Source organism: Phocoena sinus, chromosome 16 (assembly GCF_008692025.1).
Source record: "Phocoena sinus isolate mPhoSin1 chromosome 16, mPhoSin1.pri, whole genome shotgun sequence".
NCBI classification, from domain to species: Eukaryota; Metazoa; Chordata; class Mammalia; order Artiodactyla; family Phocoenidae; genus Phocoena; species Phocoena sinus.
The window spans coordinates 75,558,431-75,578,501 of record NC_045778.1 but is presented as its reverse complement, the minus strand read 5'-3'; the positions used below and the strand labels follow the sequence as shown (position 1 = coordinate 75,578,501).

At 43.8% G+C, this 20,071-nt stretch overlaps 1 protein-coding gene across 2 annotated transcripts; it reads left to right on the top strand.

The window, feature by feature from the left end:
* The first annotated feature begins 3,988 nt into the window (after positions 1-3,988).
* NSMCE4A (NSE4 homolog A, SMC5-SMC6 complex component) lies at positions 3,989-18,302 on the top strand. Of its 2 annotated transcripts, none has more exons than XM_032608911.1 (11): positions 3,989-4,361; positions 5,061-5,138; positions 7,983-8,113; positions 10,327-10,478; positions 12,674-12,773; positions 13,523-13,613; positions 14,457-14,551; positions 15,713-15,761; positions 16,493-16,587; positions 16,657-16,764; positions 18,141-18,225. In XM_032608911.1, exons 1-10 carry the CDS (start codon positions 4,070-4,072, stop codon positions 16,750-16,752), a joined length of 1,179 nt encoding a protein of 392 aa, XP_032464802.1. In that variant the 5' UTR covers positions 3,989-4,069; the 3' UTR covers positions 16,753-16,764; positions 18,141-18,225. The 2 variants fall into 2 exon arrangements, with proteins under 2 accessions (XP_032464802.1, XP_032464803.1); XM_032608912.1 differs by having other exon boundaries at positions 3,994-4,361; positions 16,678-16,764; positions 18,141-18,302.
* Positions 18,303-20,071: the final 1,769 nt, after the last annotated feature.

The following is a 20,071-nucleotide window of genomic DNA, read 5'->3' as shown; positions in this document are numbered from 1 at the left end:
AGATTTCCTGGAGAGACATACCAAATATCGAACAACAGCAAGTGACATGTTTATGAGGCCAGCCATAAAAAACACGTTGTTGATGCTCCAATTCAGCCGTGGCTGGACATACACGGCCACCAAGTCCAGAGTTCCTGGCACCAAATCAGATCTCACCAGGAGGATCTCACGTGTAGTTGGCTGTCTTCCTGAGAGGTGACGTTGCCAGAACCACTATAAACTTTTTTTCCTACCTGAGAACGTACATGTTTTCCCATTTGATTTGCAAAAAGGCTGGTAACCAGCTACAGCCTGGAGGAGAGTCCATGCCACTAGGGGACCCATTGTCTTCATTCCTGCCCCACCTTTGATTCTTTTCCTGCATTGCCCCTCTCTGCCTGGTGTTCATCAAGTCCTGGTTACCAGATAGCGCCCCCTTTTGTCTACACCTCATCTTGCAGTTCCTCATTGTCGTGCCATGGTCTTTGGGAGGGTGATCCAGAGGCTTCATCTCCAGGAAGAGAGGACGGAGTCCACACGGCTCTTCTCACCACACTGTTCTCCACCTCATCATCTTGAAATACTCTTTGTTCCTGATTATCATGTGAGACCCTCTGTGCTACTCAGGCTTTCCTGTTTCAGGCCAGTTCCTACTTTCTGAATCCACCTGGTGGCAGATGTTAGGAGTCTCTATTTTTTGGTACTAGAATCTAAACCAAATTGGCTTCAGTAGGAAAGAAATGCATCACTTGTACGGTTTTGTCTACACATAACAGAACACCCGATGAAAAGTGGTGTAAGCAGTGAGGACATTTATGACTTCCCGGAACAAGACGTCCAGAGGAAGGGCAGCTGCATCACTGGTTCAGCAGCTTGGTTATGTCAACAAGGACGTGGACTCTTGCTGCCTTGTGATGTTAACTTGTTAATTTGTCTTCACATGGTCACAAGATGGCTGCCACATTTTGAGAAACACATGTGGACGTGACACTTTTGGCTAAATAGGAACATTTCCTCTTGGTGTTCATTTTTATTATGGAGAAGACAATTTTGAGAAGACCGTCCATAGGTTTTTCCTTAGTCCCATTGGTCAAGATTGGGCCACATTCCATCACAGGTACCAAGGAGGTTCGGAGGAAAGGTGAATATCTGGTGGTTTTTTTTTTTTTTTTTTTTTGGCTTCTATGGTGGAAAATGAGCTCCGACAGTAAAGAAGAAGAGATGGGGAAACAGAAACAGAAAATGTTTCCCAGTGTCCCTTACAGTTAGGTCGGGCCATGTGACCAGACCTGACCAATAGACTGCAAGCAACAGTGACGTGCCATTTCTGGTTGAGGCAATTAAGCCAATGCTTACTTCAAGACTTCTAGTTTCACAAGAAAAATTATACCTATTTGGTTAAGGCACTACAGTGGGGTTTCTATTATTTTTAGCTGAACAGACGCTGATACACCCTTTACCCACCAACCTGGTTATTGTCCTTTTGTCGTCACCCCTTCCTCACATCCATCCCGATCTTCCTTGGCCGTGTTCTTCCCAGAGACTGATCTATGGACTACATCACACAGGCTCTCTTGCCCTGTGGCTTCATGTTGGCATCAGCCAGTGGGAGGTAAGCACAGGGGAGATGTTGAGAGAGAGAGACCAGGGTATTTCAGCTCCCACTTCCTCTTTTCCTAGCACTTTCTCTTTTCCTGGCATAGCTGCATCCCTCTGGGACCAGAGCTCCTGTCTGATGGACCCTTCTTTGTGGCTTTAGCCCTCATGGGGCTCTGCTAACACTGCTTCTTCCTCTGACCTGCCAGGCCCAGAAGTGGTAATGACTTCCCAGTGTCACTCATCCTGCGTGCCTGTATAAGTTTCCTAGGGCTACTATAACAAATTACCACAAACCTGGTCTCCAATTTGTCTATTTTTTCCTTGGTTGCTTGAGCTTTTGTTGTCATATCTAAGAAACCATCACCTAATCCAAGGTCACAAAGGTTTATTCCTGTTTTGCCTCTGAGAGTTTCCTGGTATTAGCTCTTACATTTAGGTCTGATCCAATTTGAGTTAATTTGTGTGTATAGTGCAAGGGGGAATCCAATTTCATTATTTTGCATATGGGTATCCAACTGTCCCACGACCATTTGTTGCCAAGACTATTCTTTCCTCTTTGAGTTGTCTTGGCACCTTTTTAGAAAATCAATTGATCATAGATGTATGGATTTATTTCTGACTTTTAATTCTATTCCATTGATCTTTATGTCCGTCCTTATGACAGTATCACAGTCTTAATTACTATAGCTTTGTAATAAGTTTTGGAATTAAGTGTGAGTCCTTCCAACTTTGTCTTCCTTTTTCAAGGTTGTTCTGTCTATTCTGGGTCCCTTGCATTTCCACATGAATTTTAGGATCAGTTTCATATCTGTCTCCTGGTGAGACCCTGGAAGGCAAAGACAAGTCTCTCAGCCGTCTTTGTAACCTGCTTGGTTTGCTGAGTGTCTGGCCTATTAATACACATCAAAAGCTTGTTGAATTCAATGAAATGTTCCAGGGATTTTTGTCTGGAGTGTGGAACAAATTTCCACCTGGAAGAATGCTAAGTATTTGTTTCAGTTCCAACGCACTGAGCTGCAAGCAGCAACTACAGAACAATTAACGGTGGCCTAAACCACAGGATACTTGTGGCTTACTTAACAAGGAGTCTGGAGGTAGGCAATTCAGCCATGTCCATCCTTCCTCTCCAGTGTCCCCAGTATTCTGGTCTTTTCTCATGTTTGTCATGTCATCAGTAGTAGACGGTTGTCATCGTGCAGGCTCCATTTCCTCACGCCAGCATCACAAAGAAGAGTGAGGATGGGGGTAAAGGCTCTCTTCTCCGGAGGCTTTGTGTGTCATCCAAACGGGAAGCTCCCGCTCACGTCACTGTCCAGAACTGGATCGAGTCCTATCCCTAGCCCAGTCATTGGGGAAGGGGGATGAGATTACCATGATTCATTTAGACCAATCATGCTGCATCCAATGAAGCAGGGGCCAGCGCATACCTTTCCTGAAATCCAGGTGAAGCGGGTGTGAGGTGAGACATATGTGTTGGGCAGCAATGAATAGTGCTTACTCAAGCTGACTATACCTGATTCACAAAATGGTATTTTTGTAGACTCATGTAGTAACTCAACTTATAATGTTGTTCCTTTGAGAAAATGTGTTCTCAACACCAAAGAGAACGCTTGAGAAACATTGCAATACATGGAATGAAATTCCAAAATACATGGAATGAAATTCATCCATTTATCTTTAAAACTATAGGAATATAATTTCATCGTTCTTAGACCCATTTGAAGGTATTTTAGAATCTTTTAGTTTGAGGACCGATTATGAGCATAAACTGTCAAGGTGTAGATATCTAGAAGCGATGGTTAACAGAGTTTACTATGAGAAAACCAAAAAAACTTGTGAACTTTTTGTTTGCTCATTAGTTCTTCTGTCCTCAAAAAGAGTGGGATTGCCAGCTGTTTATAAACCCCATTTGGTCCCCCCAAGGATGGCTCAAGGAACTAAGTTCACAGATAGTGGCAGAATCGCCTCTCTTACCTCCAGGTCCACCGTTCATCCTGCTTAACTGCAGGAGCCTCGATCAACAAACATGGGCTGCGTGCCCATGACCTGGAAATAAATGTCCCAGGTATTTCTGTCTGGCGCTTGGAATGAATTTTCACCTGGAAGAATGCTAAGTATTTGTTTCAAGGCTGTGGCTGTGTCCCGGAGAGCCAGAGAGACCCTTTCCCGGTCTGTTGGGGCCGGCACGCGGGACCAGACAACCAAGATCCTAAGCACCTTCCAGTGTGGAGTAAGTGGGATCTCAGTGTATCAGACATCAGGGGCGCGAAAGGTCAGGGGCCTGCGTTGCGCCCGGTGCCGGCCCGGCGGCGCTCTAACCACTGCATCCCCGATCTCGTCCCCGCCGTCGGCCTCCAGCCACAGGCGTCGCTGTGCTCTCGCGCCGGCCCGGGAGCCGCGTTCCGCAGGGAGCAAGCGCTCGCGCAGAGCAGGGGTTTCAGTTTCTGGCGCGAACTTCCGCCGTTGCGAAGTTGCAGGGCGGCTTGGCGCGATGTCTGGGGACGGCAGCGGCCGCCGGTCCGAGGGCCGGGGCCGGGGCCGCGACCCGCACCGGGATCGCACCTGCTCCCGCTCCCGATCGCGGTCCCCGCTGTCGCCCGTGTCCCGCCGCGGCGCCGCGCCCGAGCGCAGGGAGGCCCCGGAGCGCCCGAGCTTGGAGGAGACGGAGCCGTCGGATTCCGGGGACGAGATGATGGACCCGGCGAGCTTGGAGGCGGAGACCGACCATGGCCTGTGCCGCCAGATCCGCCATCAGTACCGGGCGCTCATCAACTCGGTCCAACGTAAGGCGGGGCGGCGCGGGCGCGGGCACGGGGCGGCGCGGGCGGCGGCCGGGGCCAGCCCTGCGCCGCCTGGCCGCGCCTCGATTGGCTTGCGAGGCGCTCGCATATCCGTCGTGCGGATAGCGCTGCACGACCTTGGCCGGGGTGCGCAGGTCCCCGAGGAGCAGGACGGCACCGCCGGAGGCCAGGCGCGGGCGGGCGCTCTTGCGAGCCCAGATGGTCGGGAAGGGGGAGAGACGGCACGCGGAGCCTGGGCTCCTTCTCTTGCATCCAGCGGTTCCCAGCGAGCGCTCGCCCGCCCGCGGCAGCGTCGCCCGTGAACTGTCAGAAATTCAAATTCCCGGACCGCACTCCAGACCTATCCAGTCTGAAACTCTAGGTGGCCCAGGGGATCCTGTGGCTTGCAGAGTTTGAGAACCACTGTTAGCAGCGCTCCTCAGAGGCTGCAGAAGGAGTGGAGCCTTTGGGTGAAGTTTAGGGGGAGCCAAGTGGGTCCCCTTTTAAAGTTCATTCTGCTAAAGGGGTACAGTCATCTTTCTCTCGCCTGGCCGTTTTGGTTAAAGAGATAAAGCTGTTGGAAGTAATTCCCCTGGGGAGCAGGGGGCGGGGCTTGGCTGTGTTGCTGCAGCTGGTCACTTTGTCAGCCATTTGTTAGCGAATGATGAGCACGCTTCCCAAAGCTTGTATTTTTTTAAATAGAAAACCGGGAGGATATATTGAATGCCAGCGACAAGTTAACAGAGGTCCTTGAAGAGGCCAACACCCTGTTTAATGGAGGTAATTCATTATTTTATGTATGGAAGCTTTGTGTTATCATATGTTTTAGGATAATTTTCATTAGTTTTACATAAGAAGCGAATTATTGACATCAGACAACTCCCACATTTATAATAGTGCTTAACTAGCTTTGGAACCTTTTTCACTGTAGCACTACTACCACTTTTATCGTGCACTTACCATTCCCTAAGCATATAGTAAGCGCTTTACGTGAAATTTGGGGAGGTGGGGGGCTGTGTCTGACAAAGCCCCCCAGGTGGTTCTGTTGCTTGTTCAAATTTGAGAACTTTCTGCGTATTATCTTTCTACTGTATTGACTGCTGTATCCCCAGAATGCATTGGTTGAATGGATGAATTAAAAAGAAAGGACTGAGCTGGACCTTGACGTCCTGCTTCTTTCCCTGTCCTCCCGACCTCCCCTCCCTCAGCTCCTTCCTCTTGGTCCACCTGTAACCCAGTAAGGGTAGCCATGTCTACAGGTGGCCCTGTTGGTCTCTAATGGGGGGAGGGGTGTGAGAAAGAGAGACAGAAGTCTCAGCACTGAACTCTAGACCTGTGTTGCAGAAGGAGGAGGCGCTAAAAAATAATCTTGGTTTGAATGAAAAGCAGCAGCAGTGTTAGTGGTAAGAGCAGTCTGTCTGTCTGAAGACAGAGGACAGGTCAGAGAGGTCCCTGATGTGGGCACTGGGTCACAGAGCCCTAGGATGAGTCCGCAGACCACTTTTCCCTCCTAAGTCCATTGGGAGCGGAAAGGGAGGGTGCAGGCAGACGCGGGTGAAGAAGCCGGCAGAGCCGGCCGCTGCCCGGACACCACGATTCCTCATGTTCTTTGAAGACCAGAATGTTTATTTCTGGTCATTCGCTAGTGTGGCTGATGTTTAAATGTCACCCACTTGCACATTTTCTATCTGTACGCCTTCAAATCTGTGTCTCTCTTGCTGTGACTGCCGCCTCCTTACCATCCCCCATCTTGGTCTACTTACCATCCCCCATCTTGGTCTACCAGTTCACCTAATTTCCGCAAACCTTCCCGAAGCCAGCCTTTCCTTTTCACCCTGCGAAATCCCTCCTCCACCCTCTAGGCTTTTCTTCTCTCCCAAGCCTGGACCCCCCCCCCCCCAGGCTGGCTCCTCAAGGTTACTCTTGACCCCTTCGCCCCCTTATTATTATTATTCACCCATCTTAAGAGTTGTCGATCAAACAGATCGTTTCCCCCTCAGCCATTTCCACTGTGCTGGCTGGGTCACCTCTTTAAGGCAAAATTATTTACAACTGACCTGGGAGGTGGTCAGCCAGCACAGAACTCTGTATCCCCCGTAGACGTGGATCTGATGTTCTCAGTTTTAACTCTTCAGAGGCTTGGATCCATCCGTGAGAGATCTGCACTTCCCTCAGTGTGCGCTGTGACAGTGATGTGCTGGGGGGTCTAGAGCAGCCCAGGAACCCGCCCCTCTAGCTCCTGCCTCTGCCTCGTTCTCTCACTCATTGTCACTTTCGCAGTAATTCTCCTAAATTAAAACTGAGGAAAGGGACTTCGCTGGTGGCGCAGTGGTTAAGAATCCGCCTGCCAATGCAGGCGACATGGGTTCGAGCCCTGGTCCGGGAAGGTCCCACATGCTGCGGAGCAACTAAGCCCGTGCGCCACAACTACTGAGCCTGCGTTCTAAAGCCCGCGAGCCACAACTACTGAGCCCCTGTTCCACAACTACTGAAGCCTGCGCACCTAGAGCCTGCGCTCTGCAACAAGAGAAGCCACTGCAGTGAGAAGCCTGCACACCACAACGAAGGGTAGCCCCTGGTCGCCACAACTAGAGAAAGCCCGTGCTCAGCAGCGAAGACCCAATGCAGCCAATAAATAAATAAATAAATAAATATTTTTAAAAATTGTGATAATGTTAAAAAAAAAAAGAAAATGATGTATAAATACAAAGCCTGGAGTCAGTAAGTTCACCAGCCTGAGGAATGTTCGGGAAATAGTAATTCAAACGAAATGGCCTTGGGGAGTGAGCCAAGCAAAGGTATTTGTGTATTTGTCTCTTCTTGGGTGTCTTTTCCATTTGCCTTTGCCGGTGTTCCTGGAGTGCTTTTTACACACTGCCTGTTCCCTTCGGAGTCCGATTAAACCCATTCCTCTCAGCCCTGCTGTTTCCCCCAGTGGACCCTTCCCTCACCTCCCCAAACTTCCTCCTCGGTTTCCCTGCCCCATTCCCTTCTTCTGTCCTATTTAAATCTTTTTCTGCCTATAGCTTATCTTAAATCCCATGCCCTCTGTCAAACGTCTTGGGATTGTCCGTCCTCAGCGGTCACGGCCCTGCTGCCCGTAGACTGTTCATTTGGTGGTACTCGTGCTGCCAGGTAGAGGCTGCATCTCCCACTGCCGGCCCCGCACCTGATTTCACCTGAGGCTCCTTGACCACTTACCTGTTGCTGGTTGGCAAACCACCACGCCCAGCACGGTGCCTTACACATAGCAGGCATTCAGTTTGACTTACATCATCAGCGCGGTGTTAACAGTGGCTGGGATGGGTTGCTGGAGTCAAAGGGAAAAGCCGGTGTTGGAGATGATGGAGGTTTTGTTAAGCTGGGGTTGTTACGAGATTGCGGTTCAGTTCCCGGGAGTAGGAAAAGTGCAGAGGGAGTTGGCTTTTAGGAAGACTGGTTAGCTTTGATTTCAGATTTTGGTGAGCTGGGCAGGGGAACCAGTTTTTAGATGGAGATGGATGATGTTTGAGATTTTTTTGGTCCCGTGGGAAATGCGGAGTAAGTGTAGTTGGAAGTTTTGGGAAAATACCTGCGGATAATGTGTATGTTGTAATGTGTGTGTTTTCCTTCTTTTTTGAATAGTGTCCCGAGCAAGAGAAGCAGTCCTAGACGCCCACTTTCTTGTTTTGGCTTCAGATTTGGGCAAAGAGAAGGCAAAGCAGCTGCGTTCTGATCTGAACTCGTTTGATATGTTAAGATATGTTGAAACCCTAGTAAGTTCAAAGCTACAGAATCTTAATAAAAAATGCATCATCTGTCACATATTATATAATTATCTACTTGCAAATGGTTTTCACTTCATTTTTCCTTTTTTGGGCCTCAGATTCCTCCAAAGAGATCTTACCAAATTAAACAGATGACAGTCGAGCTATGTGGTGGAATCTAGGTTGGCAGTTTAGAGCAGTTTGAAAACCTCCTAGCCTTCTAAGACTCTGGGCGCTATGTTTATTTCAAATGGCCATTTTTTTCCTCACTCAGCTGTCAGTTCATAAGTGTTCCAGCTTATTCTCAGTGACCTAGGACGTTTGTCCCAGGCTGGGCAAAAGCCCACACTGCAGGTGGCAGAGTTCAGCTGGAGATGACAGGTCTGGTGGAGGGGCCATGTTTTGATTTGTCTTTGAGAATATTTCAGAACCATCCGAATATGACTGGGGTTCTGCTTTTGGGTTTTTTTTTTGTTGTTGTTTTGTTCACCTGTCTTTGCCTCTTAATACGTTTGAATGGCTGTTACCTGAAATTTGGAAACTTTTCCTTGATGGATTTACCAAAAAAAAGCACAAGGAGACTAACTTTGTACCTTACTCTGTTGTCTTTTTTTCCTTGGTTCTACTTTGAGCCAACCTGTATCCTAGCATTTCTGCTAGGACATTGATTTTCTGACCAAATGTTTGTTAAAAGGTTATTAAAATGATTTAGTACCACAAGACCTGACCAGATAAATTATTTTGTAAAGGTATGAGGCAGACGAGGTTTTCGTTGTTTCTAAAACCTTAGATTTTTTTTAAAATTTAAATTTACTCTACTTAAATTTTAAACCTTAAAATTTTCTTTTTTAACAACTTTTAAATTTTGACATATCATGCATTTTGGAAAATGCACACTAATATATAGCTCAATAAATAAAGTTAACTATGTATTGGGTAATCTTTTTAAAAATTACTTTTATTTATCAGGGTGAGCTTTGTACTTTAAATAACATATCAAAATAAATTCCAGAAGTCTTAAAGCAGTCCGTATAAAACCTGAAATTAATAGCTGTCTAGTCTCTGGGAAGGGAAGATCTTTTCAAGTATGACACTAAATAAAAAGACTATAAAGAAAAGATTGGTAGATTTGACCAGACAAAAATTGAAATGTGCTCCTCCAAGCGTGCGGTGGTGGGACAGGGTGGCAGGAGAACGGAGTGGAGCTGACCATGCCTCTCTGATCGGGTTCTGGCAGCCTCTCTTTTCTTCAAAGTTTAACCGCCTTTAACGGGTGAAGCTCTCTGAGGGTTTTTGATTACTGTTTATATATGATACTACCATTTTAATTTGATAACCTCTAGGCATTTCATAATTTTATAGTGTAATAAAAGTGTACTTTCATAAAAGCAAATTTAATGTAATACACTTCCTGTAAGATAGCTTCAGGTAGCAGAATTATTAGACTTCCGCCAACTCTTCCCAGGAAGGCGGTTTTAGGATGAGCGATTCTCTCCCTGACGCTAGGCCCCTGCTCTCTGGAAATGCTGAGATACGAGCTGAATAGAGGTCTCCAGGAGGCTGGCTGAAAAATGAAAATCCAAAGCCAGCTAAACTTCCCTGTTCTGTCTCAGAACTTTTGCTTGGGGATGTCATGTCATATTTTTATGCTAATTCAGCTTTGCTAATACTTTAAAAGTGAACTACGGGTGATCGGAAATTCCCGGTGGGCTTAGTTCTGGTCCGTCCACCCCTCAGCCTGCAGGGGGCTAGAGCAAGGTTTCTCAGGCTGGGCACGAGGGACATTTTGGGCTGGCTGAGTCTTTGTTGTGGGGGCCTGTTGTAGGATACTGAGAGCATCCTGGCTTCTGCCCACCAGCTGCCAGTAACGCTGCCCTCTCTGCCTCCCCCCAACCCAGCTGTGACAGCCAAAAATGTCTCCAGACATGAAGCCAAAAGACCCCTGCGGGGGCACGGGGGGTACAGAATCACTCTGGTGAGAACCATTGGTCTGGATCATCTCGCTTTCTTACCAAAAGGTTCTGAGTACATTGAGGAATATTTTCTGCCACAAAGAAGGTACCTTTGAAAATAGGAATTTATAATAAGAAATTTAGCCAACGTGTTAGGACAGCGAAAACAGACTTTGCCTCTGGCCTGTTGTTTAGTGATAGAGACGGTTGGGTACGGTGAATGATTGCTTGTGGCTTAACTGGGGTTTTTGTTTCCCTTCATTTTTGTAGCTGACACATATGGGTGTAAATCCGCTAGAAGCTGAAGAACTCATCCGTGGTGAAGATAGTTCTGATTTTGAATTCATAGTCTATGACTCCTGGAAAATATCAGGCAGAACAGCAGAAAACACCTTTAATAAAACCCATACATTCCACTTTCTGTAAGATTATTTTAAAAATCCGACACACCAGCCATTTGTAAACGTTAAATTGTTTTTTATTGTAGGGGCAAAAATTCTTTGGTATTGTGGAGGTGACGATCGTGATGACGTTGTTTGGAGACTTTCTAAACTTTGACTTAAAAGCCCATAAAATCTTGATGTGGATGGACCCTCATCCTGCTTAATTTAAGGAGGAAAGGCCGTGGGCTGTCACCTCCTTACCAGGGCACCCTGCTGGCTCCTTAGCTTTCTTTCTTTTATCTTCTTTTTTATATTTATTTATTTACTTACTTATTTGGCTGTGCCGGGTCTTAGTTGCTCCTTTGCTTTCTGGCGTGGCAGACTTTGGGTCTGTGGCATAGTGTCTGGCTTTGTTTTATCATCTTTAAAGTCCTTATCAGGTAGGAGGATGATATCTCCTATGAAAGATGTCTTAAAATTCTACCAGTATATGTAAAGTGCCATTTATTACATATAGTTTCCTGTTAGATGATCTCTGACTTATATTTGAAGACTGCTTGAGTCACTATCACATAAACTGCCTAGTTCATTTTTTGGATACAACTCTAATTTTGAAAAGCTTTTCTTTATACTCAGATGGAATTGGCTTCTGTCTTAATTTCCCAGCTCAGTCCTATGGAGAAGCTAAGAACAGCTCTTACTGGTTCTTCTGTGAGACTGCCTTTAAATACATAGTAGATAACTTCTCTGGGGTAAGCACCCAAGTGGTTTCTTCCTTAAGTGGATAGCTCCAGGGCATCTGTCCATTCTGATTACCCTTCTAAACCTTCTGAGATTGGTAGTGTCTGTTAGAAGGCTTTGGAGATGCAGATGTGGTCCGTCTGGGGCGTGGGGCCCGGCATCTGTTTTTAACAAGACTTCCCTTAACTCAAGTGCCCAGAACCGCTGTATATTACAGCAAAAAGGTCAAGCTTCCTTACTATAGGAAAAGTCCGAGTCTTTTTTGCTGCTGAGTTCTAGGCTGTGTCATAAATCCTAGGATCTAAAGATAGCCTTTTGTTTTGTGACTTAAACTTTATCTCATGATGTAGCTCAACTTGCAGCCACAACGATTTATGTACAGCTTTGCAGCCTTGCACTTGCTGTTTGTTCCCTTGGCCTGCAGTGTCCTTTCCCCTTTTTTTTCCATCTGGTAAGGTTTACTTCTCCCACAGGCACCAGCTTGGAAGCCTCCAGTGACTTCTCTAGACAGAGGTATCAGTGTAGGATCAGTTTTCCCAACCAGACCACTCCCACGTCTGGGTAGATCTCTCTGTCCAAATGCTCTCATAGTACTTGAGTAATGCTCCACTACAGCAACACAGGAGCTACCCTATTATGTGGAAATGGATCTTTGTGCGTGAATATTTGTCTGTCCATCTCTACTGTATACTTTGATTTCCTCAAGTGTAGGGACCACATGGGTCTAAATTCTCTGGGCCTTGGTTTCTGCATGGTACCTCTGTAGGGCTTTTTTGGAAGCTGGAGGGAATCCAGATGGGAAAGGAATCCCTTGGCCTCTGCCTGACCCGTTATCTCCTAAGACAGGTGTGTTCTGGATTCCCAGGCTGTGGGCCTCTGCCCTGGCACCCCCAGACCAAAAGGCTTTTAAATTTTAACCCCAGTGGAGTTGTTCGTTCCCTTCCCCTGATCTCTGAAGTTGGCTTTGTGAAACAGACAACAGGCTAGCTGGGAGGACCACAGGCATATTCACCGGCTTACTGTTCAGAGTAAAATACGAAGGTGTTGAGGAGGTATCTGTGATTGAGGCGAGCTCCTAAGAATTCTTTTAGACACACAGAGGGAGCAGAAAGGGTGTTACAAACCTGACACAAGAGTCTTGGTCTGATGTCACTCATACATCACTGATGCCTGGTTGTGAATTTGACTATGCCATGGGAACTGCTTTCAGTTAGTGAAATTAGTTTGTTTTAAAAACAAACAAAAGGGCTTCCCTGGTGGCGTGGTGGTTGAGAGTCCGCCTGCCGATGCAGGAGACGCGGGTTCGTGCCCCGGTCCGGGAAGATCCCACATGCCGCGGAGCGGCTGGGCCCGTGAGCCATGGCTGCTGAGCCTGTGCGTCCAGAGCCCGTGCTCCGCAGCGGGAGAGGCCACAACGGTGAGAGGCTAGTGTACCGCAAAAAACAAAAACAAACAAAACCCCAAAAAAGACATGAGAGCGTATTTTTCATTAGGTTGGGTTCAATACAAGGAGAGTGCCCTGTGCCAAAGCCACGAACCGAGCGTTCAAGAAAAGTTCGGATGATAGAAGAGCAGCAGGCAATGCCTGACGAGGTTTGTTTTTTCACATGTTGCTTTTTAACACACCTAATTTCAAATAGCCATTAATATGATATACATGTACTTTGGCCATCTTTTCTAAGCTTTAGGGTCTGGAGTCAGGTTCTGTCACTTAAAAGTAATCATTTAATGTTTGAATCATTTTTGACATGTTTAAGCCTTTAAACATTTTATCAGATTGACCACTTGTCGTAGTTTTAACTCCTTTCTATAGTTTGGATTAGTTCTCCCAAACCAGGGTTTCTTAACCTCAGCACTGTCAGCATTTGGGCTGGATAATTCTTTGTTGTGAGAGGCTGTCCTGTGTATTACAGGATGTTTAGCAGCATCCTTGGCCTCTTCCCACTAGATGTTAATAGCATCCTTTCACTCCCCCTGCCCCACCCCAAGTATGACAACCAAATGTTAGCAAATGGCCCATCAGTGGGGTGGGGGAGGGGTGGTGCACAGGCACTCCCGGTTGAGAGCCACTGTTCGAAAGTGTCCCTTTTGTATTTTGCTATTTTATGTTCAACCTGAAAATGGTTGATTTGGTAATGCTACTCTTCTATTAGAAAATTAATATGAAAATGTTACTAAAACCAGAAAAATCTTTTTTAACTATTAGTTGTAAGATGGGGATAAAAACTGCTAGCAATCCCAGATAAAAGATATTTAGAGGAGTTTGGCCATGTAAGAGAGCAGAAAAGGTTAACAGGCAGACAAATAGGTCAGTCTGCTTGATAACGACTTTATATTTTCAGTTAAAAAGAATGGAAGAATCTCATCAAGAAGCAACAGAAAAAGAAGTAGAAAGAATCTTGGGATTGTTGCAAACATATTTTCAAAAAGATCGTAAGTATGATACCAAGCTCAAAAGGGAGCAACTTGTATTTATCAGGCCTGTGTCACTTTCAGTGAGAAGTTATTTTTATTCAAAAGGCATATATGTAATGTTTGAATCATTTTGATTCTTTCTTGACATACGTCTTTAATGAGGCTTCTCCTCTCTAGAAATTCCATGAGAACATTGGTGTAGTAAATTCTCATTTTTATCTTTAGAAGGTGGGATATTTTTTCTGTTACAAAATAATACATGCCATAGAAGTGAGAAAAGTAAGAAGTCAAGTACCTATTCTACCTGTCCTCACTCCCTAGAGGTTGCCACTTATAAAATGTGATGTGTATATTTTCAGATTTTCTTATGTTTATGTCATAATAAATATGCAACTAAGTAGGGATTTTTTTGTCGGTTTTTTCTTTTTTCAAAGCTAATCATAATATACACATTATTCTGCAATATGACTTCTCCATGTGGACATTTTCCCATATAAATACATAAGATCCCGCTTATTCTTTTCAGTGATTCCCACTGGGTGGCTGTATCATAAATATATTTAACAAATCCTCTATTAGTGGGCAAGTTCTTTATAACATTTTACTCTTGTGTAAACTGCTGGAGTGAAAAATCTTGGCACATAACTTTGCGCACATGTGCTAATATTTCTGTAGGACAGCTTACAGATTTTTAACAGGTACACAAGATTGCCCTCCAGCAGGGTTGTATTGATTTCCATCCCACAACAGGATGAATGCCCATTTCCTTTCTCTGGCTGACACTAGAGAGTATTGGTCTTAACTGATAAGCAAAAACAACTTTTCCTGTACTGAAGAATTTTTTTCCTCTTTTGTCTGTAGCTGATACTCCGATGTCCTTCTTTGACTTTGTGGTTGATCCACATTCTTTTGCCCGAACAGTGGAAAACATCTTTCATGTTTCTTTTATTATAAGGGTAAGATTTAAGATTATTTCTCTAATTGTTTTTATATGCTTTTAACAGGGTAAATAATAACAGGTATAGATGGGAGCTGGCAAAGGAATTTGTACTAACCAATAAGTGTTTTAGACCCATTGTAGCAAAACATTGACAAGTCATAGGCAGAAGGAACTAGCTAAAAACTTACATGCTTGCTTTTACATTATAGAAATTTTTTAGAGAAAGAATTGGCAAAATTTGAATATGGAACTTATAGATTAGATAACTGTATGATGTAAATGTTAAATTTCCCAAAGTTGGTAGTTGTCATGTTATGTACGAGAATATTCTTGTTTTCAAGAAACATACACTGAAGTCTTAGGAAAAAGGAACAGATTGTCCATCACTCATAAAAATTAATATATATAGAGAGAAAGCAATAATGTAAATACGGCAAAAGTCAAACAATTGGTGACTCTGGGTAAAGGATATCTGGGAGGTCTTTACAGTAGTCTTGTAACTCTTAAGTTTGAAGTAATTTCAAAATAGATGGTTTAGGAAAAAAAAAAAAGTACTCAGAAATGTACTTTGAGAATTTGCTCTAGGCTGTCTTTAGTCTTCTGTCAGGTTGCATTCCTGCACTTGTAAGATGAGTTCGATTTTCATCTTACGCAAAAATCTTGTATTGACCAAAGTATTTTTCCAGAAATGATAACAAAGGCATATTTTGTCAATGGTAAATGGTAGAATTATGCATTATAAAGTGTGGATATTCAGGAGTTCCCTGGCTATCCAGTGGTTAGGACTCCACACTCTTCACTGCTGAGGGGCCCGGGTTCAGTCCCTGGTGGGGGAACTAAGATCCCACAAGCCAAGTGGCACAGACAAAAAATAATAATAAAAATAAAAAGTGGAACATTCAAAAAGTATGAATCAGTCAAAGAGTCAAGATGGTTCCAGTTTTATTTAAGAGCTCTGCAGGATGCGGTTGTAAAAGAGCTGATTAGCACCTGAGGGATACCCCGTGTCGAGAAAGATGTTAGAGAAGGCTTGTCCATAGAAACTCCTCATTATTGTTACGGTACACTTTGATTGTCTCAGATTTAGAATTTTCTAATTGAGTCATTTTTTCATCCAATGGTTATGGGTTTTGAATCTAAATTTTAGTCTTCTCCTAAAATCACATTTGTGTTTTAGGATGGGTTTGCAAGAATAAGACTTGACCAAGACCGACTGCCAATAATAGGTAAATGATTCTATGTTCAGAAAAATTAGTTTTAGAGAAAGTGTACTTGTTACTAGAGTTTGTGAAATGTATTTTATTAAATGTAAACTAGTTTTTATTTTAGGTAACAAACTTTACAATGCTGTGTCTTCTTCAACTAACTGAAAATGCTGAAAACTTAATCATAGTTTAAAACCTATGGATTCATCTGTGTCACTGATTGAACACCTATTGCTGTGAAGACGAACAAGAAATTACATAATTTCCCTTAAATTTTAATTTAGAAATCTTGTAATTGCAGTTATTTTTGTAGTTTCCTTCTTTCTATTTTAACCCTAATGCCAGCAGCTCGAATCTTTAATTCTTTGTTGAATGATTCACACTCTCCATTACTCTTTACCTTCTAAGTTCTCCTGTAGAGAATGAAGTTCTTTCATTGCACTTATGTCTTCCTTTAAAAGTTCTTAATTTCATGTTGGACCCAGTAGGCCTTTGCTCTGTGGTTGGTTCATAGATACGCAGAGTTTTTCAAATGATTGGAATGTGTTATTCTACCACATTTTTTTCTGAATGGAAGCAAACGGGACTACTTGCTATTGTAATAATACAGCACAGTAATGCATGAAATCCTAATAAATACGTAGTATTCTAAGTATCTTGTCGATACAGGTTTCATTCCTATTATTCATTGGTTTCTGTTCAGATTACCTCTTCTGACTTGATAACTTTTGAAAACTTTGTCTTTCAAACAGAGCCTGTTAATATTAACGAAGAAAGTGGAGGAATTGACCAAAACACTCAAATTAGGAATCAGGGAATTATAGCTTTGAGTTACCGTGACTGGGAGGTAATGCTCTGCATGTTGCCTTGGGCAGTTCGTCTTCAAGAATTCCTTTGCTGTAAACCCAGTGCCCAGATGTTCTTTGTTCTCTGCCAGGAGATTGTGAAGACCTTTGAGATCTCAGAGCCTATGATTACTTCAAGTCAAAGCCGGCCGAGGCTAAGTGCTTGACACCAGCTGAAGGTAACATTTCCTATGGGAAGCTGCACGTATTTATTAAAGTTTTTTTTCACATTCTGGTGAAATTTGGATTTTGCTTCCCTCTAGTGCCCCATTTTTAGAATTGTGTGTAACTGCTGAAAAATGCAGAACAGGACCTAGAGGTTGCAAGTTCCCTTCTTCGGATTGATTACTTTGGTGTTGTTAAGACTTGCCGTTGAAAGAGACAGAGCAGGGATTGTTCTTGGTTTGGCTTTTTTTACGCCCAAACAAATGGATAAAGTAGATAAGTGGAATATTGAATCCTCCCATCAGTTTTGTTCATTGTCCCATTAGGTTCGCTTACTTTATAGGTACAAAGTGGAAAAGGAGGATTAAGACGGAATTACCTTGGAATGATGTTGGTAATGGGCATTTCTGAAATTTGAGTTATGCTTTTGAAGTAATTCTTCATCTTTATGGAGAACATTGCTGGGAGGAAGTCTTAGTAATGATCTGTACTGCACACAGCTGTGGATGGGAATCAGAAGACTGGATTCCCTTGGCTCTGCCCCTTTAAAATGTTGGGCAGGTCAATCTCACCCAGCTTTGTTTTCCTTCTCTATAAATCTATCTATGAAATGGGGGGGTTCTGAATTAGATAATTGCTAAGACTTTTTTTCTAGCTCAAATTTTCTATGATTTGGAGAATTAAAATTAGCTTTTTAGTACTTAATGTAAATTTTTTTTAAGGAAAAATAGCTTTATTTTTAAAAGAAATCAAATGTCTACTGAAACTATACACGAAACAGCATCTTTCACTTAAGCCTTAAGCTTGATTATGTATGCTCTTTATTATATTCCAATGAGATTTTGGAATTCAATTTCAAAGACAATAACATTTATTAGTAGATATTGAAGAAAGCTACTGACTTTGAGGAAAAAAGTTCAGTAACTGTTTACCTACCCTAAGATACTCATCCCCACAATATATTGGGGATTATTTGAGCATTTAAAAATTTAACAAAATATTTATCTTTTCATTGCATCCATCAATACATTAAATTCTCTGCTACAATCCAAGTAAAATGATGGTGACCAGTGTTTCCTGATACTGTCCATGATGGACAGAGTAAAATCACAGCATAAAGAGTAGCCAAGAATTTATACTGTAAGCGTTACCTGGGTCCAAACATCTTGCAACAATTAATGTAAACTCTTAGCATGTGCTTCAATTAATTGAGCTTCTTTTATTCCAAGATAATTGAAGGAAAGAGGAGAATTCATGTAAGATATATAATGTGTGTTTACTTGGGCCCTCCTCACTGAGGAGGGGCTGGCTGTTAGATTTCATGTATGCATCTTGAATGAACTTTTGTCATTTATAAACTGTTAACCAGCTATTTTCCCCCTTTTTTTAGGACTCAAGTGGATAGCAAAGTCCAAAAAGGAAAGCAGCATATTGTATTGTACATACTGTATGATTAAACATTTTTAAAGACAGATTGTTTTTAGTAAAGTATAACTTTTGATAGTTAATGGGTTGTCTTTGATTAAAGGAGGTTCACTGCCAGATTCACAAATAATTGTAGTTATTCTTTATTTTCTGTTCTTGGGAAGTCAAGTCAAGTCTAGTCAAGTCAACAAATATTACGTGGCACCATATGAAATTGTTGGGTGTTTTGAAGTAAAATACAGTCAAATATCAGCAATTTTATAGGATTCAGCCTGTGATTTACACACAAGAAACGACTCAGTCCTCTTTCAAGCCACGCCAGACCGCTTTGGATCCATCTTACCAGCAGTCCTCCCTTTGTACTTGAGGGCTGCTGACTGCCACAGAGAAAACCCGTACGACAGGGTGGAGAGATGCTGCTCCCGTGGGTGCAGGGCCTTCAAGTCTGTCCTTGATGTTCTCTGAGTCCTAGTTGCTTCCTTTTCCCATTCCCACACTTCTATATCGATCCTTTCTCACTGTTTTCCTCTGGTGTCAGAGGTAGAGGTGTCTCTTCTGTGGAGGCTCTGGATCTCTGCATCCTGGGATCTCTGCTGTCAGTCATCCCTTCGCTGTATCTAGCACTTTCCCTTCAACCGCGCTCACCTCTCATCTTTTTTTTTTTTTTTTTTTTCGGTACATGGGTCTCTCACTGTTGTGGCCTCTCCCGTTGCGGAGCACAGGCTCCGGACGCACAGGCTCAGCGGCCATGGCTCACGGGCCCAGCCGCTCCGCGGCATGTGGGATCCTCCCGGGCCGGGGCACGAACCCGCGTCCCCTGCATCAGCAGGCAGACTCTCAACCACTGCGCCACCAGGGAAGCCCTCACCTCTCATCTTAAAAAAAATTACTGTGACCCTTCTCAAGTTACTGTCCTGTCTCCTTTTAAATTAACAATCACTTGCTGCCTCCTCCTGTCAGTCCTCATACCATGCTGTGGAGCACCTCCTTTCCCACCATCCTACCAAGGCTCTTTATTGGTGATTTCCTTAACAAATTGTTAAATCCAATGGATAAATGCTGTGCATTTAACACTTGAAAATTTACTTTTTGAAAACTGTACATCCTTATGTCTGATGCTTTCCCTGGTTCCCCTTCCACCACCTTACTCTCATGATTTATATCTGTATCCTGGACATTCCCTAAAATTTATCTGACTAAACTTCTCTGCAAAGCTACAGATGAATGTAAGCAATGGCTTATTGGACAGCATGTGTGGGGGCTGTTTTAGACATACGTATAAAACAGCCCCCAAATTTGTTTTCCCTGTAATTGCCGTATGGGTACTTTTACTACCTTATTTTCTCAGAGAGAAACCTAGGATTTCTTTTCTCTTTTACTGCCACAGTCTCTACCTTAGGCGGTCACTAATGCCCGTCTGGTCCCTTGCTGCCACAGACTAGCCTCTGTGTCCCCCACTTCCGGTCTGTCCTTCAGATCGCTTCCATATCTTCAGAACCACTTGTCAGTTTCTCAGCCATCTCCCCACTGCCTTCAAGATTTGAAACCCTGAGCTCTTCAGTGATGTCCAAAGCTTCGCAGGATCAGGCCTTTTGCCTACATTTCCAGGCTCACTTCCTTCCCTCTGAACTCTAGCCCTTGCTTTCATTTTGGTTAAACAGCTCTACTGAGATATACTTTACATACTATGCTATTCACCCATTTAAAGTGTATAATTAATTCATTGTTTTTTAGTCTGTTCACGGGCTTGTGCAGCCATCACCACAATCTGGTTTTAGAACATCTTTGTCCCCCCAGCCTTGGACCAGTAGCAGTCACTCGCCCCTCTCCATCCAGCCTCCAGCCCCTCAGCCTAACTGACCCCTAACCTGCACTGCGTCTATAAATGTGTCTGTC